Raw genomic sequence first — 24482 nt, 5'->3', positions numbered from 1 at the left:
CAGAATATGAAGCACTCTTGTACGGGTTGCGCATGACCATTTCACTCGGCGTCCGGCGCCTCATGGTCTACGGCGACTCAGATTTGGTGGTTAATCAGGTGATGAAGGAGTGGGACGTCAGAAGCCCAGCTATGACTGGCTATTGCAACGCAGTAAGAAAGCTAGAAAAGAAATTCGAGGGGTTAGAGCTTCATCACATCCCCCGACTGAAAAATCAAGCAGCAGATGATCTGGCAAAGATAGGCTCCAAGAGAGAAGCCATTCCCAGCAATGTGTTTTTGGAGCACATCCGCTCGCCGTCAGTCCAGGAGGATCCCTTCGCAGAAGAAGCCCCGCAACCGAAAAGTGCCACAGATTCGACTGAAGTCAAAATTCCTGCTGTGGTCGACCTAGTCATGGAGGTCTTGGCTATCACTCCCGACTGGATGGTACCATACATCGTGTATATCTTGAGGAAAGAACTCCCGAAGGACGAGGAAGAGGCTCGACAGATCGTCCGCCGATCCAAGGCCTTCACAGTCATAAAGGGACAGTTGTATAGGGAAAGCGCGACTGGAATCGGTCAGAAATGCATAACACCAGAAGAGGGTCAGATGATCCTTAATGATATCCACTCGGGGACCTGTGGTCACCATGCGTCCTCTCGGACCATTGTGGCTAAAGCATACCGAGCAGGATTTTACTGGCCAAGAGCAAATGAGATGGCAAAAGAGATTGTCGACAAGTGTGGAGGTTGCCAGTTCTACTCGAACATGTCACACAAGCCTGCATCAGCCCTGAAGACCATTCCACTCGTCTGGCCCTTTGCTGTCTGGGGACTGGACATGGTCGGTCCACTGAGAACAGGCAGGAGCGGATTCACGCATGTGCTTGTGGCAGTCGACAAGTTCACCAAATGGATTGGAGCCAAGCCTATCAAGAATCTCGATGCTTGCACTGCTATCAGTTTCGTCAGAGGGCTAACGTTCAGATATGGGGTCCCGCATAGCATCATCACCGACAATGGGTCAAACTTCGATTCAGACAAGTTCAGAGCTTTTTGCGCCTCTCAAGGCACGCGAGTCGACTACGCGTCGGTCGCGCATCCTTAGTCGAATGGACAAGCTGAAAGAGCAAATGGTCTGATTCTCAAAGGATTGAAGCCTCGATTGATGCGTGATCTCAAGCACGCAGCAGGCGCTTGGGTCGACGAACTTCCGTCGGTTTTGTGGGGGCTGAGGACCACCCCGAACCGGTCGACCGGAAGAACACCATTTTTTCTGGTTTACGGAGCTGAAGTCGTCCTGCCGAGTGATCTACTTCACAACGCCCCCAGAGTCAAGCTTTATAACGAAGACGAAGCAGAGCAAGCCCGGCAAGACGCAGTCGACCTCCTAGAAGAGGAGAGGGAAATGGACATGATCAGGTCGACCATCTATCAGCAAGACTTGCGTCGATTCCATGCCAGAAATGTGAAGAGCCGAGCCTTCCAGGAAGGAGATTTGGTCCTCCGAGTGGATCAACAGAAACCACACAAACTTGCTCCTACCTGGGAAGGCCCCTTCATCGTCACCAGAGTCCTCCACAATGGAGCATATCACCTCTACAATGTTGATCACCAGATCGACGAGCCACGAGCTTGGAATGCGGAACTGCTCCGCCCCTTTTACACTTGAGTTCTCCCTTGGGCGAAATGTAATAAAAAATTATTTTTACCAAAGACAAGAGCGTCCCAATAATTGCTGTCACCCTTGTTTGCATACGAAATCCCCCAGTGGGTGACTTAGCTGCGAATCCGTTTCGCCTAAGTTTGAAAAAATCCTACCGAGTGGAGAGCAATCCTCCCACTCGGGGGCTTAGCTGCAGTCCAGTACTCGCCTAAGTTCTCCCACTTAGAGACTTAGCTACAGTCAGGCGCTTGCCTAAGTTTGAAAAAATCCTACCGAGTGGAGAGCAATCCTCCCACTCGGGGGCTTAGCTGCAGTCCAGTACTCGCCTAAGTTCTCCCACTTAGAGACTTAGCTGCAGTCAGGCACTCGCCTAAGTTTGAAAAAATCCTACCGAGTGGAGAGCAATCCTCCCACTCGGGGGCTTAGCTGTAGTCCAGTACTCGCCTAAGTTCTCCCACTTAGAGACTTAGCTGCAGTCAGGCACTCGCCTAAGTTTAAAAAGATCCTACCGAGTGGAGAACAATCCTCCCACTCGGGGGCTTAGCTGCAGTCCAGTACTCGCCTAAGTTCTCCCACTTAGAGACTTAGCTGCAGTCAGGCACTCACCTAAGTATTTGAAAATCCTACCGAGTGGAGAGCAAACCTCCCACTCGGAGGCTTAGCCGCAGCCCAGCGCTCGCCTAAGTATATAAAAATCCTACCGAGTGGAGAGCAAACCTCCCACCCGGGGGCTTAGCTGCAGTCCAACCACTCGCCTAAGTATTTGAAAATCCTACCGAGTGGAGAGCAAACCTCCCACTCGGAGGCTTAGCCGCAGCCCAGCGCTCGCCTAAGTATATAAAAATCCTACCGAGTGGAGAGCAAACCTCCCACCCGGGGGCTTAGCTGCAGTCCAACCACTCGCCTAAGTATTTGAAAATCCTACTGAGTGGAGAGCAAACCTCCCACTCGGAGGCTTAGCTGCAGCCCAGCGCTCGCCTAAGTATATAAAAATCCTACCGAGTGGAGAGCAAACCTCCCACCCAGGGGCTTAGCTGCAGTCCAAGCACTCGCCTAAGTATTTGAAAATCCTACCGAGTGGAGAGCAAACCTCCCACTCAGAGGCTTAGCTGCAGCCCAGCGCTCACCTAAGTATATAAAATCCTACCGAGTGGAGAGCAAACCTCCCACCCGGGGGCTTAGCTGCAGTCCAAGCACTCGCCTAAGCGATTAGAAATCCTACCGAGTGGCGAGCCAAACTCCCACTCGGGGGCTTAGCTGCAGCCCAGTGCTCGCCTAAGTGTTTAAAAATCCTACTGAGTGGAGAGCAAACCTCTCACTCTGAGGCTTAGCTGCAGCCCAGTGCTCGCTTAAGTACAAGACACAACCCAATCCGCGAGTCGACTGCTACCTCCTCCTTCGAAGCGGCGCCGCAAATACAAGGTTATTCCAAGTGAAGATCAAGTTCCGCTCGACGAATCAAACCATGAAGATATTCAACGAGAAATCAAGATCAGATAAAGCCTAAAAGGTCCCAGACCTCAGATCAAAGTACTCGAGCCCTCGGCTCGGCGGAGTTTAACGGTTACAAATCCACTCGGCATTCCGAGGCAAATTTAAAGTGAAGCATGAAAGTTTTTCATTCCTCAGGAGGAGGACTGGAAGGGGCGACGAACTCGTCCAAGTCGATCCCGTCTGCGATTCGAGTGGCAGCAGCAATAAAAGTCTTCATGGAGTCCTGAAAGTTGTGCTTCCTTGTATTGGCAACTTGGATGGCGGCCAGCTTTTCTTCTCGCGCCTCCTTGCAATGGACGCGGACCAGAGACAGGGCGACATCGGCACCACATCTAGCAGAAGATTTCTTCCATTCCGCCACTCAACCCGGGACTTCATTCAGTCGGACCATCAGGGACTCAAGGTCGTTCTGAAGTGTCGTTCTGGGCCAGAGTGATGTGTCGATCCGCGACATCGCAACCTTCAGCCGAGCAAGATAATCAACAACGCTGGTAACACGAGACTCCAGCCGGAGCACGTTCATAGCAGCCTCGTCCTTCACGAGAGAATTGGCGGGGTCCAAGCCTGGATCCACTCGACTGGTTTCCTCTTCGAAGCTCTGGCAGAATTCTGCAAACGCGATTCAAGAATAAGACAGTGGCCGTACGTGGGCTCGGTAACTACAAGACAGCCGGGTTGGAATAATTACCTTCGAGCATGACAAACAGCTTCTTGGCGAGTCCACCGAGATAAGCCTCCAGATCTTTTACCTTCCCCGCCAGCTCACCCGCCTTGTCGTGTAGAGCCATCTTTTCTTTCTTTAGTCGACTAGAATCTCGATTAGCTGCCTCGAGAGCAGCTTTCAGTCTGGAGTTCTCTTGTTCAAGAGCTCCGACCGAAGCCAGTTTCTCTTCTGCGAGCTTCGTTTTGCTCGAGACCTCCTTCTGTGCCTCTGCAAGATCTCGATCCTTCTTCTTCAGAGTTTCCTCCAGTTTATCTGCGGCGCGTCGAGTGGAACCAACATCAAGAATGGACAAAAAAAGCCACCCGTTAAGAATGGAGAACCTCACCAGCCATACCTTTTGCTTCTTCTTGCGCCTTCTTCAAATTCTCCTGGGCAAGCTTCAAGTTAAGGTTGAGCTGGATCTGCTGATTCTCCAACTTAGTATAGCGAGCTACAAGTTCGCAAGATTTCTGTAAAAAGAAAAATCAGTCGACAGACGTCCAAGACAAGTTGCTTCCGAGCAACCAAGAGACAATGATGACGTTTCTAAGACTACAGCCGAATCAAGAACATTCGGCAGTAGTCTCGGGGGCTACACCCAGTGGGTGCACTCAGCGTGCCCCCACTGTTAAAAAACAGAGAAGAAGTCGACTGCCCACAGTCGACTGGATACAGTCCCATTCGACATAGCCCGACCAGATCGAGTGAAGAAATACAGCTACAGCAACACAATACAAAGACTACAGTCGACTGCCCGCAGTCCACCGTAGTCTCGGGGACTACACCCAGTGGGTGCACTTAGCGTGCCCCCACTCGTCCAAGGATTGGCAGACACACCCAGTGGGTGTACAGATACAAAGATCTTCGGAAAAGAGATTCTTTAAACAGCATATCATAACAGACCAAACATTGAGTCGACTGACCTGGACGTTGCTCTAAAGAGCCGACCTCGTGTCATAAGCTGCTTGGTTGGCCTCCCGAGCCAACTTCACTTGCTCCATCATGATCCCCGCCTGACGTATAGCCTCTTTTGCAGCAGCCGCTTGGTCCTCAGGGACGGGGTATGCGGCAAAAAGTGAAGACGGATCCGCAGTCGACGACGAGGGCCGCGCGCTCGCCAGAGGAACGGCGAAGGTCACAGAAGCCCGAGTGGTGTCACCACCATCCCGAGCTACGGCCTCGGACGCCGGAGCGGATTGGGAGGTCTTGTCAGCCGACGCCCTCTTGTGCCTCCTCACTCTCAACGGACCGTTGTCGTCGTCATCCGGGAGGTCGATAACATGAGGAGGGGCTACAAAGGAAACATTCAATCGACCAGGGTTGCAATAAATGTTTAGTCGACTCAAAGCGGAACGTCAGTAATCGTACCAGGGTTGGAGGTAACAGCATCCTCCATCTCTTGGTCATCGTCCTTGGAGGAGATCTCAAAAGTAGCAGCGCTGCAAGCCTCGAAAGTCAGTCGGTTGGCTCAATGGATCGACCAAGGATCCGTCCACGGTCGACAAAGGAAAAACAATTTTTATTATTACCCAGAAATGGTGGGGACGGCCATCTTCATCTTGGGCAGAGCCTTGGGCGGCTTGGACGGCGCTGCGCACGGGTGCTTGGGAGCCTTTTCAGTCGGCGTAGGAGAAGAGGTCCGAGGGTGTTTCGACGACTGCCCAACAGGAGCAGTCGCACTACCACGCTCCCACGTTGGATCGTGTATGAGCTTGGATCGCCCCTCCGGGCGGGGGGGTTCAACCTCCTCCTCCTCCTCTTCGCTGGAGTCGACGTCGTCGCCTCCCTCTCCTTCACCGTCGGACTCCCACTCGCCTGGATCATCCCCGCTCTCACCTCCGCTCGCCTCCCCTTCCTCAGTTGGCCCCTGTGCCCCATTGGGCGTCGAGTACATCTCAGTAGTCGCCTGAAAAACAACAAACAAGACAAAGGTCAATCGACCAACTCAAAGAAGACCAATAAAGAAAAACAAGATCTCAGTCAGGAGCATAAAGACATACCTGGTCCACGTCGTACGAGTTGTCGAGTGGAATTACCCTCCTGGCTCCTCGGGGGTTGTCCTTGTTTCCTGTGATGCTCGACAGCCACCCCTCCAGCATCTCATCGGTGACCTCCTCCGGGTGGATCCGAGTGGTGTCGTCGAGACCCGAGTACAGCCACATCGGGTGGTCACGAGCCTGGAGCGGTTGGATGCGCCTCCGGAGGAAGACCTCCAGCAAATCCATACCCGTCACGCCCTCACGGACAAGCTCAACCACTCGACCGGCCAGCACTTTGACTTGGGCCCTTTCCTCCGGCGCCACTTTCAGAGAAGCAGGCTTTTCAGCTCGGTCGAGTGAGAAAGGGGGGAGACCAGTCGACTGTCCTGGGGTCGCCTGGTCTTGACAGTAGAACCAGGTCGCCTGCCAGCCACGGACCGACTCCGGGAAAGTGATAGATGGAAAACAACTCTTTCCCCTCGTCTGGATCGCCAGGCCCCCACACAGCTGGATCACCTGCGTCCTTTCATCACTCGACTTGGCCTTCTTAACCGATTGAGAACGGCAGGTAAAGATGTGCTTGAAGATACCCCAATGGGGGCGGTGACCCAAGAAACCCTCACACATAGAAATGAAAGCAGCGAGGTATACGATGGAGTTGGGAGTGAAGTGGTGAAGCTGCGCTCCGAAGAAGTTTAGGAAGCTCCGGAAAAAAGGATGGGGCGGCAGAGAAAACCCGCGGTCGACATGGGTGGCTAAGAGCACGCACTCACCGTCGCGGGGCTGAGGTTCGATCTCTCTCCCCGGGAGACGCGCGGCTTCGTGGGGAATGACCCCCCCCCCCTCGACCATGTCGTTGAGATCTTCTTGCCGGATCACCGACGGCATCCAATCTCCTTGGATCCAGCCTCGGGGCAGAGCAGACCTTGAGGAGGATCCGCCCCGAGCGGACCTCTTCCCTTTCCCCTGCGCCGCCGCCTTCTTCGCGCGCTCCAGGGCAGATGTCTTGTCCTTCGCCATCGTCGTCGGCAAACCTTGCACGGACCCGCGGCGCTAGGGTGAGGACGGAGGTGGCGGAGGAACTCGCGAAGGGAGGGAGGAAGAAGCAAGCGCACTGTTTGGAAACCCCGAGCCGGCAACTTATAAGGGGCCGCTTTCGAGTGGCTGACTGGTAGGCCCAGGCTATCTAGTCAAATCCCGCAACAGACGCGCGCGCAGTACGTGGCGAAAAAGGCGACGCGAGGATCGAGGAGCTTCCACTTTATCGCTTCCTATTACTGCGGCCACTCCCGCCCCGCGCGCTTCCCGAAATCTGAATCCCGCGACACCCGCGGGCCACAGAACAACTTGCTAAAATAGAGGACCCCGCTCGCGCCGACACTCGTTATGTCACACATAAAGAAATTCACTCGACGAAAGGCCTGGAATGGATCAAGGCGACTGAAAGAGGTTGATGACGTCATCCGTGATGGTTGGCCCAAAACGAGGTGCTCGCATAGCCCGAAGAACCGGTCGGAAAGATCTCCAACTCTTTCCCCACTCTAACCTCGATCCATTTGGGGGCTAATGATGAAGCCATGTACCTAGGGTAGGGGCACGGGCCTGTCCAAAGAGCCCTACCCTGGGACATCCCTAGGAGAAGTCACCTTTCAATCGACTTGAAGGTATCCCACTCGACGGGTTCAAGACACTCGACCATGAAGCCAACCACTCGACTGCCAGGAGACCTCAAGTCACTCCGCAGGCGAACGGTCGGCTATTAAGTAGTCTTTATGGCCATCATCACACTTTATTAGGGGCGTTACCAGTAACGCCCAACCTTAAATGTACCTTAAACCCTGCACTACTGAGGGCAGGAGGGGCCCGACGAACTCTATATAAGCCACCCCCCTCCTCAGTATGAAGGGTTCGCACCTCTGTTATTCACACGCCAGTAATCCAATCGACCGCCTCCGGGCACCGAGACGTAGGGTTGTTACTTCCTCCGCGAAGGGCCTGAACTCATACATCTTGGTGTGTTTACAACTTCCCAATAGCTGAGATCTAGCCTCTCCATACATACCGCCCTACATCACTGTCAGAGCTAGAACCATGACACCGGGTGCCTGACAGGCCCAAGATCTTGAAATTGGGGGAGAATTTCACTTCCCCGGCCTCTGCACCAGCTAGGGATGCATACGGCCTTTTAAGTATGAGTACTAGGATTTATAATCTCGGTTACGCACCGAGCCTAATCCTCAATGATAAATGCATGAGTACGAGAAAAGCCTAGTCCTCAAGATTAAATATTAACCTAAATTCGCCTCCGTGTGAATTTGAACCAGGTGTTGGGTTTGTACATCCACTCCCCCAACCAATTGAGCTAGGCTCACTCCCCCAAACACCAACGACATGTATGCCACCATCGAGTGTTTGCTAATCATCCTAAGCATATACACATTGTCAAAGGCAGAGGACGAAAGAAAATTAAGGTGTGGCAAAGTTTTAAGGAAATATTGAGTTGCATGCACCAACCAGTTCAACTCAAAAGCTTAAGCTCATGAGGAAAGGTGGACAATTCACTTATACTTCAACACTTCCCCTCACGTGCAGGCTCCCTCAGGCCGCATACGTGGATATTAGAGTGGGCTGTAATTATTTTAATTAACGCGCCTGCCAGGATTCGAACTCAAGATCTCTGGCTCTGATACCATATTGTGTTGCATGCACCAACCAGTTCAACTCAAAAGCTTAAGCTGATGAGGAAAGGTGAACAATTCACTTATACTTCAACAGGAAAGAATTTTTTTGATGCAAAACTAGAAGAGTCAATATATACACGCTACTCCTATTTTTATGTGATTCTCAGATCAACATAAAATTTTCACTAAATAACTACAATTCCACAATACGAGCTGTTAAAATTCAGAGAAACATACCTATGCCTCTGTCATTTTCCATTGGCTTTACTGGCCCCTTGCCTTTCCTCTCCATCTTCTTCTGGGGACAACACAACTCTACACTGCGCCCTGCTGGCTGTGAACGAGGGCTCGGTGTTGCCGTCCGCTTAGGCCACTCCCTCACCCGCCACTCCCAGCGCCCCAGCCGTCCTCGACCGCCCCGTCGTGCGCCGGTGACCGCTCTGCGTCGTGTTGGCTTGTTGCCGCCGCGCTGTAGGTTTGGAATTGGGTGTGACCGAGTGGGGCATGTGCGTCGTGTGTCTGTGTGTGTGCGTTTTTTTTTTCGAGGCAAACCTGTGCGTGTGCCTCGTGGTTTTTTTTTTAGGTGAACTAGGGATTTATTCAACAATCACAGAAGGAATACAAATAATGTCTGGTGGGTTCCCTAGCCACAGGTGGCGCCCAGCAGGGAGTGACAAAGCCGCCTTTGCCAAGGCATGTGCTTCAAAGTTTGCCTCCCTGTTCTCAAACCGAAAAGTAATGCTAACAAAATCTGTAGCTCTATCTCTAATTTCATTCAAAACTAAAGCATAAGAAGAAGAACTCGAAGCTCCGTTGATGTCTTGTATAACCTGGATGCAATCAGACGCTATTATTGCATGTGTCAGAATCAAGTCTTGCGCTAGGGCAAGAGCCTCATTGCATGCTTGAGCTTCCAGGCATGGAGCGTCAACCAACCCATCAAATACCACCGCAGATGCTCCAAGGTAATTGCCATGTTGATCCCTGCAAACAGCGGCTGCAGCTCCCGTCGTACCCTGGCAGGAAATAGCACCATCAGCATTAATTTTCGCCGTGTTTCCCTCGGGTGGGATCCATGTTTGAGTTCTTGGCTTCGCAGCATGTGGCTGTCTCGTCGATGTCCTTGTGGTGGCAATTTCTAAGTCCTGCAAGTATCGGTTTACAAAGCACATCGTTGACATGGGACTTTGATACTCATCATCATGTATCGCTCTCCGTCAAGCCTACCATATTGCCCACATGGTGATCAAAACTCTCGCGAGGTCATGTTGATTCACCGTGTCAAACAACCAGAACAACCAGAGTCTTGCATCATCACTTTTGTTGGATATCACGTGCTCAAGAATCTCCTCATCTCCGAGCGCCCACACACAACGCGCCATCCTGCATTCAAACAAAGAATGGCGCCAAATATCAACCTCTTCTGGTGTGTGTTGAGCGCTCGCTGGTTCGTGGCCCAACTGCCTCTCAGGCCCATTTTCTCTGTTTAGTGAACGGGATTCTTTCTCCTTTCTCTGTGTTAGCGATTTTCGACTAGAGCGAGCGTAGCCAGCAGTCGAGAGCAGTATAGGCATACGTATAAAAAATATCTTGCACCCAATTAAGGTGTGGCGGCCGCCACCCCTTGCCCACCGGAGTCCTCCACCAGTGCACATTGTGTATAGTCTTGGATATACGGATAGGTAATACAATCCTCCATTCTTTAAATAGTACCCTACCATGCACCATCCAGTTGGAAATAGGCAATAAGCAATAGGCAACGGGTGTTGGTGTTGGTGGCCTACTACCCGCTAGCCGGGGAGGTCGTGGCCAACGCTGCAGGGGAACCGGAGCTGCTGTGCAGCGGCCGCGGCGTGGACTTCGTGGAAGCTACCGCTGACGGAACCCAGCTGCAGGAGGTGCGGCTCGCTCTGCCGGACGAGAGCGCCGAGAAACTGGTGCCTGCCAAGAAGGCCGGCGTGATATCTGTTCAGGTATAGTATGATAAGGAAGCGACTATCTGAAGATAATCCTGACAAAAAGTTGCATTAAGTTAATGGACAAGGCTACATCACGCATGGGCTTCCTCTCCCCTCACATGTTGCCATGTCAGCCTGGCCAAAAGTTTTCTCGATATTTTCCAGGTTAACACTCTTTTAGACGAAGTTCATTAAGTGACTGAAACGAAAACAACTGACTTGTGGCCAGAATGTAAGCCCCTTGAGTTTTTAGTTTAACGTTGACCACAAATTTTTCTAATAAATTATGAATCATACTCCCTCCCTTTATGTTTAAAGGGGCTCATTCAAAATGCTAAAGCTGCGGTCAGTTTGTCACGGATGGAAAGCGTGTCCATCCCCTATTAATCCAAACTAACCCCTTATTTTTTCCATGTCTGCCCGTATCTTTGATACAGGGAAGTAACTTAGACTAGTGACATACATATGTTAGTAGTCTATGTTACTACCTTTATAGTGGGGAATAACATATATGTAGTGTCATACAACACTTTATTTATTATCTTATAGACTCATCTTGTTTTGGTATGTGTGATGTTACTCATAGTTAGTAGTCTGTTACTATCTCTATAATGGGGAGTAACATATGTGTAGTTTCATACGACACTTTATTTATTATCTTCTAGACTCATCTTGTTTTGGTATGTCTGATGTTACTCATAGTATAAGTAACTAGCTATGTTACTCAAATCATCTCTCTTCTTATTAAATCATTGTCACATAAGCAAATTTGCTGACTTTGATCTGGTTTTACTGTGGAACTTACTCCTACTAAGGGCAGTGTGTGGTGCATGCAAAATAACATTCAGTTTGAATGACTTTTACAGGAAAAACATAGGAACAAAGATTTCAGAGGAAAATTTCATATACATGCATTCGGTTTGTATGAAACACGTACGGGAATTTCGCATGAATACTATTCATTTCGTTTATTTTTGGAGAATCTACACATCCACTCAAAACTTATTTTGTGCGTAGGACCGAGGCAAGACAATTCCTTAAGATTGCAAGTGGCATCCTATCAACTTCATATACAACTCCTTAGAGTGCATGCATGACCTATAATTCACTCACTCTCATCTCCATGGATTAAATTTGATGTGTGACTCAAATTACTTCTGTTGAATGAGACTCAAAGTGGGAATAATACAATCGAAATCTGAAAATTTTGAGAGCCTTTAAAACGGGAGGGAGAGAGGGAGTATTCCATAAAGAATGGAGAAAGAATACTACCATTGAAATTCTAATTGATTTTCTTAATATTACAATTTTGTGCTAACTCATCCCCCCTCCCCTTGTTCCTAAATATTTGTCTTTCTAGAGATTTCAACAAGTGACTACATACGAATCAAAATGAGTGAATCTGCACTCTAAAATATGTCTATATACATCGTATGTGTTAGTCCATTTGAAATCTTTAAAAAGATAAATATTTAGGAATCAAGGGAGTATTTGTCTAGTCAAGTTGATTATCACAGTAGGAGGAAAGTAGTAGATTACCTCATCGGAGGTCTTCTTACAAAAACAATATATATTTATACACACTTGACACTTGCACTCGACTATTTTAACTCGATAAATGATGGCACTTCTTATTCAATGCACACACTCAGATGGTGAGTTAAACAAATTTGACTCATTTCGCAAAAAATATTCCTATAGAAGAGGGAGAATTTCAACTCGATCAAATCCTCTAAATACAAAAGATAGATAGATGTATCATGCTAGCAAATTTCGGGTAGAAACTATATATTTCTCACGTAATATAATCAAGATAATAATACAGTGTTCAGCAAAATGTATTTTCTTTCTACCAAATCTCGTGACCTGACGTTCTTTTGTTTTCCGAGTGCTAATTGCGTTGCATGGTGCATGCACGAGCGCAGGTGACCAAGTTTAAGTGCGGCGGCGCCGTCGTCGGCTGCACTTCTGAGTTTTGACCACCGGGTCTGCGACGCCTACTCCTTCAACATGTTCCTAGTGGCGTGGGCCGCCGCATCCCGTGGTGGCTCCGCACCCCCGGCCCCGTCCTTCGACCGCTCCGTGGTCGCCCCACGCGACCCATCGCCGCGCACGTATACCAGCGACGCCCTGATCGACCGCCTGTTCTCTCCTCTCAGCTCCGTGCCGCTCCCTTCGGCCTCGGCCGCTGCCACCTCCATCAACCGCATCTACCACGTAGCAGCGCACGACGTCGCAACGCTGCATGCCTTGGCCGGGCCAGGGCGCACGAAGCTCGAGGCATTCACGGCGCACCTGTGGCAGCTCTGCTCCATGGCGGCCTCCGGACAGCAGCGTCTGTGCTGCATGGGCATGGTGGTGGACGGGCGTGCTCGCATGTTCCCCGACGGCGCCATGAAGGCCTACTTCGGCAACGTGCTGACCATACCGTACGGCGTCATCGGCACCGACGAACTTCGCCGCAGCACGTGACGGACGACGTGCATCGATCGGTGGGTGCTGTTAGAATAGTTGTATTGAGATAGGACTTTTGTGTTTAAACTTGTAACTCTATTCTATCTCTTTTCCTTTCCGGTAGCGATCTCTCTCTCGGTCTCCTGTAACGATCCCATGATCGATCTCTCCCAAAACTTGTACGCCAAGGCTTATGCCTAATATATATCAATACGGCCCAAGACAAAGGGTTCAACGCTTCCAACCTATTTTACATGATAGTCAGAGCCTCTTCCTCAAAGATCATAGATCGTATCTAGTTACCTCCCAAAACTATACCAATCTTCCTCCTTCGACCGAGAGCATGTCGACCACCGCTGCCGCATCGTTGTCCAGCACCACTGGCGCGCTCACCACCTCTTCATCGTCCACCTTTGCATCGTCTTCCTCCACCACCACCGCGAGGTGAAAGTGCTAGTGATCGACTAGAGGGGGGTGAATAGGCGATTTTTATGAAAGTCTTCAAAACATGGAAGTTTCGAAGACAAACAATAGAAATAAACCTATTACCATACAGCGGAAGGTAGACTACACTAGGCAAACCATAGTCAAGTATTCAATGAAGTGAAAGCACAATGACTAATAGCAGCTAGGCAGTAAAGATCAGGTAGGAAGATATTGTGAAGCCAATCAGAACAAGCAGTGACTCAGTGAAGACAAAAGATAAATCAATCATATAATGACTTCACAAGGACCAACAATAAGTAAAGGAAAGGGGAGGATGAAACCAGTGACTCATTGAAGACAATGTTGTGTTGGACCAGTTCCAGTTGCTGTGGCAACTGTACGTCTGGTTAGGGAGGCTGAGATTCAACTCAGAAGATCTCGTCTTCACCTTATTCCCCTTAAGCTAAGGACACCCAGTCCTCGCCCAATCACTCTGGTAAGTCTTCAAGGTAGACTTCCAAACCTTCACAGACTTCGTTCACCGGCGATCCACAATGAGTCTTGGATGCTCAGAACGCGACGCCTAACCAGCTGGAGGATTCACAGTCCTCAAGTGTAATAAGTCTTCAGATCACACAGACAGGAAGACTTAAGTGATGCCTAACACTCTTTGGCTCTGGTGTTTAGGGCTTTATCCTCGCAAGGAATTCTCTCTCAAAGGCTTCGAGGTGGGTTGCTCTCAAACGACAAAAGCCGTACTCTAACTCTGAGCAGCCAACCGTTTATGGTTGTAGGGGTGGGCTATTTATAGCCACTAGGCAACCCGACCTGATTTGTCCGAAATGACCCTGGCTCACTAAGGAACTGACACGTGTTCCAACGGTCAGATTTCAAACACACACGACAACTTCACTTGGGCTACCAGCAAAGCTGACTTATCCAACTCTGGACAAGATTTGCTCTCATAGTCTTCACTCGAAGACATAGGATTTTGGTTAAGCATCACTTCAGTCATTCTGACTGTTCTCTTGGATCCCACTTAACAGTACGGTAGTTCCTATGACTCAACAAAGAAGAAAAAGAGCGACGAAAGAACTAAGTCTTCGCGCTCCATAGTCTTCACGCGATGTCTTCTCATGTCATAGTCTTCAATGTGAATGTCTTCACATACCACCTTTGACTTCAATGTCTTCATTCATTTTTAGGGGTCATCTCTGGTAGGAAAATCGAATCAATGAGGGACTTCTACCTGTGTTATTCTGCAATTCTCACAAACACATTAGTCCCTCAACTAGGTTTGTCGTCAATACTCCAAAACCAACTAGGGGTGGCACTAGATGCACTTACAATCTCCCCCTTTTTGGTGATTGATGACAAACTAGTTGAAGTTTTCAACGGGGAATAAAATATGTGAAATTGTAAAGGATAGGTTATTGTCTTCATAAGTGGAAAAGGCTCCCCCTGAAGATGTGCATATAAGTAATTTGCTTTTGGTATGCAAATGCACATGGCAGGTTGTACTTGTGGAGATAATCTTCAACTTATGATGACAATTCATCATGCATGAAAAGTATGTGAAGATAATGACATGCATAATGAAAAATGGACGTCTGCAAAATGATCTAAGTGCGGAATTTATCGTCGCACATGCGGAATTTATCATCGCATCACAGTAAAGCAAATAAGTAGCAGACGACCATCGAGTTTGAGTGTTACAACTCAAAGAACCAAATGTATCAAAACGAAAGAGTTGTAAACACTAGGCAAAATATAAAACCACCGCCCATATGGACCCGCTTGAAGACTATCAAACTCATATGCTTCTCCCCCTTTTGTTAGTAAGGACCAAAAAGGTTTGAAGACATAGAGCATCTACTCGTTCCCATGAGGAGTAGGTGAAGCAGCAGGGTCGTCGGTGTTGATAGGCGGTGTAGACGAACTTGGGGCAGTGTCGATGCGTGCAGGAGTAGGGGGCGGTGAAGTAGCATCGTCTTCATCATCGATCACTCTGGCATTCACAGTTGTCGCGGAGGAAGAGAACTCAGAGTCTTCAAGAGACGGAGTTCGTCGCAGCACAGTCCTTCTTGGAGGTGTGGAGTCAAACTTGAAGCGTTCAGAGAAGCCATCCTCTTGAAGATCATCCTCGGAGCACATAAGCGTCAGCCCTTTCCATGTACGCCGACAGGTTTCATGGGCAACAAAGGCATTCTTGGTGGCAAGATTACGAATCCTGTTTACGTCCACCAAGAGGCTTTGCATTTGGCGCTTCAGTCAGTCATGATGTTTATCCTGTTTCTGATGAAGGGCAACCAGAAGCTCTCGGTCATTGAGAACACGAGATCGCTTCTTGGGCCGTTGGGCAATGGTGCTTTCAGTGGCTTCAGTGAGGGCACGATGAGGTGCACGTGTAGTACCAGCCAGAGGATAAACACGAGTGACTGCTTGAACTCCTTCAATGTTTTGAGAGAAGCTTTGATTCTCAGCATTTTGAAGACTAAGGGGCTCCTTGGTAGGCTTTGGATAGATGGCTTCAACTAACATATCAACGTCAGGTAGAAAGATCCGATGATTACGAGCAGAGGGCTGATAGGTGACTGCTGAGTGTAGTTTGATCAGCCGCATTATCCATGGAGCGTAAAACTTCAAGCCAAAAATGTCAGATCCTGATGCAGCAAGCTGGCGAATAAAGAAGTCTTGTGCATTGAAGCTTTTGCCATGAAGAATATGAAAGACCAACGTTTTCATTGCGCCTTCTAGCTTGGCATGTGGAGAATGTCCTTTGATGGGCCAGAGAGTTCGCCTTATGATGTGATAGATGGTACGTGGCAGATACTCAAGGTCTTCAACATAAAACTCCTTAGGATATTCAACATCTGGAGGCAAAGGCTTCATCATGCTGGGCATCTGACTCATATTGGGCTCAGGCTTGTGGAAGATGCTTTCCATAGCAGCACTGTGAAGCTGACAACCAGGTTCATACATATCTCCTGGAGTGGGCAGGCCAGTAAGCTCAATGATAGCAAAGGCTTTGGCTTCATGATGAACATTGCCTGTCATCCACTCAAGGACCCAAGTCTTCGGATCCCTGTTGTAGCCACGGATATGAAGAGTGGCATAGAATTGGAGCAGCAGTTCTTCATTCCAGTGCTCCTTATCAGTGACGAACTGCAGCAAGCCAGACTCTCTGAAGCAATCCAGAGCTTCTTCCAAACAGGGCAGACCAGTTATGGCTTCAGTGTCAAGACGCATATGTGGGAAAATGCGACCTTGATTGTACAGAATGCATGAGTAATAACTTCGCTGCTGATAGCTCCAGAACCAATCAGAAGATATTCTTGCCTTTGAGTAGGGGTTCTTGGCGCTATTGAAGAAGGTGTTGTGTGCCTTGAAGCCATTGATATTGAACGATCCGGATGCAGATGCAGTGCCTGGAAACCTGGGCAACCTTGGTATTGTCTTCTGAACCTGTGGCCTGTGCTCAACGTGATAGTCAAACCGAGAACCAGCAGCAGGCGGAGGAGTCAGAAAAGGCCATTTGACAGTGACAAGTTGGCCATAGTTGAATGCTTGCTCGATAGTGTGTGGTTGAGGTGGCGGAACAGGAGCAGTGGCATTAATAGAGGCGTTAGGCTGCACAATAGAGACTTCAGGAGCAGTTGCATCATTGACTTCATTGACTTCTAGCACATTGGTTGGTGCAGGCTCCACATTTGCTTCAGCCATGACTACGTCATTGGCTTCATTTTTGTTGATGGTGGCAGACTCAAGATTCTCAACCTCCACTTGATGAGCTGGAGGGTCGGGCACAGACACGTTCTCCTCGAGAACAGCTTCTTCAGTAATGGGGGGAGTAGGGACATGTTCTTCTTGTTTGTCGTCGGCTGATGCAGCCGGAATGTCTTCAGCAGCTTTAGCCTCAGACTCGGAGACATTCACAGTAGGAGTGGCATCTGGAAACACTTGACGTGCAACAGATTGGTGGGGCACTTCTCCTTCTGGAACGCTCGAAAGAGGGACTTGAGGCCTTGGTCCTTTGCGAAGCCTGCGTAGCGCTGGCGACGCCTGTGGAGATGGAGTTGGCTGGGCCTCAAAGTCATCTTCTTCTTGCACTGATGGGGTTGCTTGCGGTTGGGGAGAGCTTGGAGTGTCTTGTCTCCATGGGTGATCAGCCCACGATGCATCCTGAGCAGTTGGCGTCAGAGGACGACCAATGCTGATGAGTTCGCTATGCATAAGCACAGGCGATGATACCAGTTGGTGCTCGATCTAAGGAAGGACTTCATCATTTTCAACATTGTCATGGTGACCAATGTCTTCAGCAGCGGTGGGGTCAACTGCTGGAATGTCTTCAGCATCATGAGCCTCTGTGGAAGCAGGCTCATGAACAATCAGTTGGCGCTTGTGGTGTTCAGATGCAGGGCGAACCATTGAGATAGGTTCAACAACTAAGGGCTCTGTGGGAGCAGCCCGATCCTTCTTGGTTTTACGCTTCTTCTTAGAGGAAGCGACATCAAAAGCTTCATGATTTTTCCTTTTTCTGGCTTCAGCCTCGGCAATCCTTGTCTTCTTCAGTTCTGAAGCAGTTGACCTGACCTTTGGCTTCGAGCCAGTCATGCTTCTTGGGAAGACTATGCGAGGTTCTTCCTGCCTTAAAGGTGCAGATTGGTCAGTTGAGGGCTTCTTCTTCTTTGCAGCCATTCTTGGGTCGATGCTAGGACGACCAAGAGCCTTGCGCTTCTCAGCCTCATTGTAGGCTTGCACACACTTGTCAGCTAGGCTCTTCATGCGTTCATGAGAACCTTGAGATTCTTCATGCTTTTTGAGAAAGGCTTCCTTGAGCTCGTGCAGCATAATCTTCTAGTTTTTCACATCTTGCACGCTGAGCTTGGCCATGTGCTTCTTGAACTGAGCTTTCTCATAGTCGATCTTTTGCTTCAGTTCAACGATGCGCTGAGCTAGAGATAGCTCAGAAGCAATAGCGCTAGTGAAGGCGACACTGAGGCCAATTGGAAGTTGCAGGTCTTCAAAGCTGAGGTTGGGCGTGTCAAACCACTCATCGATGAAGTTATGGATGATTGCCACATCAAAGAGAGGCAAATCATTGAAGATCTCTCCTTCTTTCTTGCTCTTGATCAGTTGCTCAAGAGCGTCATCTGCAAGATCTTCATCGCTGGACAGATCAATGGCGTCATTGCGCAGAATAGCAGCAGTAGTCAATGCCTGATCAGTATTCTTTCTCATCTCAGTCTTCTTGGAGATACGTGATAGATCTTCAGACTGCACACTGTCTTCAGGAGGTGCAGTAGCCAGTGGCTTCGCATGTAAGACCTTTGGTGCAGGAGCAGGCTTTGAAGCTTTACGCTTCTTCAGTTTCTTTGGCTTCGGCGGTGCAGGCGCTTCATCAGATTTAGCGTCATCTGCAGGCTCATCCACAGCTGTCCCTTGAACCATGATATGAGTGATGAGACCTTCCAGGTTGTAGAAGGGCCCAACAAGATTGGGTTCAGCTTCGCGGGTGCCATCGGCACGGGAAGCAGAAGGACCAGGGTTGAAGTCTAGTCCCAATGTCTTTTTGTTTTGCTTAGCCGAGTTCTTGGCAAACTGGAAGTTGCGCTTGAACAGATTGTCGTCACGACACCATAGCAATGACGATGGATCAGCATCTGCAGGCTGTGGTCCACGGACCATGCAGGGATAGAAGCCTTGTTCAATGGCTTCATCTCTGGACCTGGGTTGAAGATTTCTGTATAGGATGTCTCCCCATGGTCGCTTGATGGCATTCTTCTCTGCATATTCCTGGGTCACAAACCTGTACTCATTGCTCAACCCAGTACCTTCGAATCCATTGGATTCGTGTCTTGCGCTGATTGTAATCCTTTTCTGGGTCTGTCTTGTACAGCTCTGAGAGGTCATCATGCAGATCTCTTGATGTTCCCCCTCGACGCTGTCGGCCACCCCCTTGCTGATTTCTCTATAGCCATGAGCTTCAAACTGAATGGTTTCAACACGTTCAAAGGTTTCAAAGGCTTCCGCTTGCTGGTCAAACAGGAACTGGCTTCGGAAGAATTTATATGATGCTGTAAGAATTCTGCAAATGAATGTAGACTATGAGAACCAAGGGATTCTCCCACGGACATGTACCTGTGACAGCATTAAGGTGCGAAGGAAGGGGAAGAGGTCATATGCATTCTCAGAAGATTTTGAAGATAAATCAGTTTAGAAGACATTGACCTGATAGTGCGAAGACATTCACTCATAGATAGAGAGTTGGTTCCAGATTTGTACGAATCCACGAATAAGTACAAGTGAGGAATCTAACTACTTTGTGAAGCATAAGTGAACATACTAGGCATATTATGAGATGCAGTATGAAATAGATCCAACTTGTGTGAACAGAAACTGCTTGTGGTAGAAAGTGATGGATCTATAGAATCAAAGGGGCCGTAAAAGGAAGTTTTATTTACCACACGAAGAACTGCTAGACGGAGTGGGAGAGGAGGCCGAGCAGATCGATCGTCCGTGCCCTAACTTGGCGACGGAGGAGACCTACAGCGACGGCGGAGAAGATGATGTCCGCGGCCGGCGTGAAGACGGCGTCGGTGAGGTCGCGGCAACTAAGCGCTTCGTCGCCGGCGTCGTCGAGAGTGAGCGGTGGCGCTAGGGTTTGTGCGAGAGTGGAAGAAAGGATAATGACTGTGGTGAGGCGTGTATTTATAGAGACAGGGACGACACAGTGTTATTACACAGGTGCCCCTGGCGATTCACATCTGAAGGACACATGGCCATCATGCAACATATCAAAGGTTGTTCCACGTTCCCACGCACGCCTGGATTGTCGGGTGGTCGTTCCCACTTCTCCGGGTTTCAGGTGAAGGAATTAGCATTGAAAACGGACTTAATGTTTGTCTCTGTATCTTCTGCTGACAAGGACGCAAAGAAGATATTCGACAGTTTCAATAGAATGCATATGATTTGGAGAGATAGAGTTTGAGATACAAAACATAGAAAGGTTAGGGTCCGATCACATTCACTTAGTTCAAAAGATTCAACAAGAAGACATAGCTATAAGTGAATGCTGTAGAGGACAGAACACTAGTATATATATATATCTACTCAACATAGTGAAGATAATCATGAAGATAGGTTGAGATTGAAACCAAACCAAATGTGAAGACATACCAAACGTAACGCCATGAGTGAAACACTTCAAACAGAAAAATTTGGTGGTGGCGTTACCCACCGTATAGGAAGTATTAGACCCAGACACGGCGCATAATTATTGTGGCGCTCCAAAGTCAAATTCCACATTAATGTATTCACACTTAGAATGTAAGTCTTCATTGATTGAAGATATACTTTACTTCATGTGTTGCACATCTAAGTCATCAATATGCATAAGTGTTAGGATGTGTGCCTGATCACAGGACATTTGAGGATTCCAAGATATTTAGCTCACACCGTAACTTGCAAAACCTCTTCTCATCCAAGGGCTTGGTGAAGATATCTGCCAATTGCTCTTCAGTGTTGACGTGTATGATATCAATATCTTCCTTCACAACATGATCTCTGAGAAAGTGATGACGAATTTCAATGTGCTTTGTCTTCGAGTGCTAAACTGGATTGTTGGCAATCTTGATGGCGCTTTCGTTGTCGCAGTAGAGTGGCACTTGCTTCAGATGAATGCCATAGTCTTTGAGTGTTTGCTTCATCCATAGAAGCTGAGCGCAGCAAGATCCAGCAGCAATGTATTCAGATTCAGCAGTGGAAAGAGATACACAGTTCTGCTTCTTTGAAGACCAACATACAAGTGATTGTCCCAGAAAATGACATGTGTCTGATGTAGACTTGCGATCCACCTTGTCACCAGCATAATCAGCATCCGAGAATCCAACTAGATCAAACTCTGAGCCCTTTGGATACCATAATCCTAGTGTTGGGGTGTGAGCCAAATATCGAAGAATTCGCTTCACAGCTAAGTGATGCGATTCCTTTGGTGCCGCTTGGAATCGAGCACACATGCAAAAACTAAGCATAATATCTGGCCTAGATGCACATAGATACAGTAAAGAACCAATCGTGGAGCAGTATACCTTTTGATCGAACTCTTTACCATTGTCGTCGAGACCCAGATGATGTTTGGCGGGCATTGGCGTCGTGAAGCCTTTGCAGTCTTGCATCCCAAATTTCTTCAGGCAATCTTTGAGATACTTCTCTTGAGATATGAAGATGCCGTTGCGTTGCTGGCGTATTTGAAGACCAAGGAAGAACTTCAGCTCACCCATCATGGACATCTGATATTGCTCTTGCATCATATATCCAAACTCGTTAGTGTATTTCTGATTGGTGCAGCCCAAGATAATGTCATCCACATATATTTGGCACACAAACAGTTCACCATCATATGTCTTCGTGAAGAGAGTGGGGTTGAGGGAACCAGGTTTGAAGCCTTTGCTCTTCAGGAAGTATTTGAGTGTGTCATACCAAGCCTGAGGGGCTTGTTTGAGGCCATACAGTGCCTTGTTGAGCTTGCACACCATGTCAGGATGTTTTGGATCTTCAAAGCCAGGCGGTTGTGCAACATACACTTCTTCTTCAATCTTGCCATTGAGAAAAGCGCTCTTCACATCCATTTGATACAGAAGAATGTTATGATGATTTGCATAGGCCAGCAGTATGCGTATGGCTTCAAGTCTAGCCACAGGAGCAAATGTTTCATCGAAGTCAATCCCTTCAACTTGAGTGTACCCTTGAGCAACGAGACAAGCTTTGTTTCTGACAACTTGACCATGCTCATCTTGCTTGTTGAGATATATCCATTTGGTGCCTATTATATTGTGCTTGCGAGGATCAGGACGCTTAACCAGTTCCCATACATTATTCAGCTCAAACTGTTGAATCTCTTCTTACATAGCTTGAATCCATTCAGGTTCCAAGAAGGCTTCTTCAACTTTCTTGGGTTCAGATATTGAGACAAATGCGAAGTGCCCACAGAAATTTGCTAGCTGTGTTGCCCTTGAACGAGTGAGTGGACCAGGTGCATTGATGCTATCAATTATTCTCTCAATCTGTACTTCATTTGCGACACGAGGATGTACATGGCGAAGATTTTGCTCTTGCTGATCATTGTCATCATTAGAAGGATTGTCTTCAGGCTGAGCATTGTCTTCAGGTTGATCATGTGCGGAGACGATAAGTTCCTCTTCAGGCTGAGTTTCAGAAGGTATGATTTCTCCAGTTCTCATAAGTTTAATTGATTCACTGGATGGAACTTCATCTAGCACATTTGGCAGGTGCTCTCTTTGTGAGCCGTTAGTCTCATCGAACCGCACATCCACTGTTTCAACCACTTTATAATGAAAGAGGTTGAAGACTCTGTAGGAGTGCGAATCCTTTCCATATCCAAGTATAAAACCTTCATGTGCTTTTGGTGCAAATTTTGAAGTGTGATGTGGATCCTTGATCCAGCACCTGGCACCAAATACTCTGAAGTAACTAACATTTGGCTTCTTGCCAGTAAGGAGCTCATAGGATGTCTTGTTGAGAAGCTTGTGAAGATAAACATGGTTGATGATATGGCATGCAGTATCAATGGCTTCAGGCCAGAACTTTCTTGGAGTCTTGTATTCATCAAGCATCGTCCGGGCCATCTCAATAAGTGTTCTGTTCTTGCGTTCCACGACGCCATTCTGCTGTGGTGTGTACGGAGCTGAGAATTCATGTGTAATGCCCAAAGTATCAAGATAAGTGTCTAGACCAGTGTTCTTGAATTCAGTGCCGTTATCACTTCTGATGTGCTTGATCTTGACGCCATAGTTGTTCATGGCTCGATTGGCGAAGCGTCCGAAGACATCCTGCACTTCAGTCTTGTAGAGGATTATATGCACCCAAGTATATCTTGAATAATCATCAACAATGAAAAAGCCATAGAGATAAGTAGTAGTAGTAGTAAGAGTTGAGTAATGAGTGGGACCGAAAAGATCCATGTGGAGCAGTTCGAAGGGTTGAGTCGTTGTCATGATTGTCTTCGAGGGATGCTTGGCCCTCGTCATCTTTCCTGCTTCACAGGCACCGCATAAGTGATCCTTCTTGAACTTGACTCCCTCAATGCCTATGACATGCTTCTTCCTTGCAAGGGTGTGGAGGTTCCTCATGCCAGCATGCCCTAGCCTCCGATGCGAGAGCCAGCATTCAGAAGCTTTTGCTAGAAGACATATGGCAAGTTGTGGTCCTACTGAGAAATCTACCATGTACAAATCATCTTTCCGATACCCTTCAAACACTAGAGACTTGTCAGATTCCATTAGTACAAGGCAACGATATTTTCCGAACATCACAATCATGTTTAAATCGCAAAGCATTGAAATAGACATTAAGTTGAAACCAAGGGATTCAACAAGCATGACTTTATCCATGTGTTTATCCTTTGAGATTGCAACTCTACCTAGACCCAATACCTTGCTTTTACCAGTGTCAGCAAATGTGATGTGACTTTTGTCAGATGGACATAGTGTTGAGTCCATGAGAAGGCTTCGCTTGCCAGTCATGTGATTGGTACACCCACTATCAATAATCCATTCTGAAGCAGCTGGTGTCGTACCCTACAGTGCAGTTAGGGGGATAGGCTTCACGAAGAGAATTGTGAAGCAAAAACATTTGACGAACCAGTGAATTTTGAAATCTTAGATCGAGATTTGGACTGATAGGGCGAGTAGCAAGCGATTCAGGAACAAAGTACATAATAAGACCATTTGGGCATTTGATCTTGCGCCCTACAAGATGTTTAAGGTCCCCAGCAATAGCGTCAGACGATTTTGGTTTTCGGCTGGAGACCTTTCCCTGCAAAAGAGAGTTAAGCTTTCTTAGCCACCCACATCTTTAAGGGTGGCTTCGAAGCAATGAGTCTAAGTGCAGCATCTGAGAACTTTGGCTTTGGAGCCCTAGCAAAAAGTCTTGCAGGTGGACAATAGTACTCATAAGAATAAGTAGAATAATTCTTGGTCTTATGAACATGGCGGTTTGATGAAACGCGCTCATATTCACAGGCCTGAGTACGGTTTCCCTGCAAAACATTTGCGTTAGTGCGACTCAGGTGAGTCCTCTGTCTGTATGAAGCCTTTGGACCGTATGAAGCCTATGGT

At 48.2% G+C, this 24482-nt stretch overlaps 1 protein-coding gene and 1 pseudogene across 1 annotated transcript in view; one reads left to right on the top strand and one right to left on the bottom strand.

The window, feature by feature from the left end:
- Positions 1–6144, bottom strand: part of LOC147986497 (uncharacterized) — a 31019-nt gene extending 24875 nt beyond the window's left edge. The window contains exons 1-2 of the mRNA XM_087542030.1: positions 5847–6144; positions 5662–5752 (exon numbers count right to left, since the gene is read on the bottom strand). Of these exons, the coding sequence (XP_087398156.1) occupies positions 5662–5752; positions 5847–6071 (316 nt within the window). The 5' untranslated portion in view covers positions 6072–6144. The remainder of the gene's footprint in view (positions 1–5661; positions 5753–5846) is intronic.
- A 275-nt stretch (positions 6145–6419) lies between these two features.
- LOC125532892 (coniferyl alcohol acyltransferase-like) overlaps positions 6420–24482 on the top strand; it is a 30885-nt pseudogene continuing 12822 nt past the window's right edge.

The sequence above is a fragment of the Triticum urartu genome, chromosome 2A (assembly GCF_056163025.1).
Source record: "Triticum urartu cultivar PI428250 chromosome 2A, HENAU_Tu73, whole genome shotgun sequence".
Taxonomy (NCBI): Eukaryota; Viridiplantae; Streptophyta; class Magnoliopsida; order Poales; family Poaceae; genus Triticum; species Triticum urartu.
This window is presented reverse-complemented; position numbering and strand designations above follow the sequence as displayed.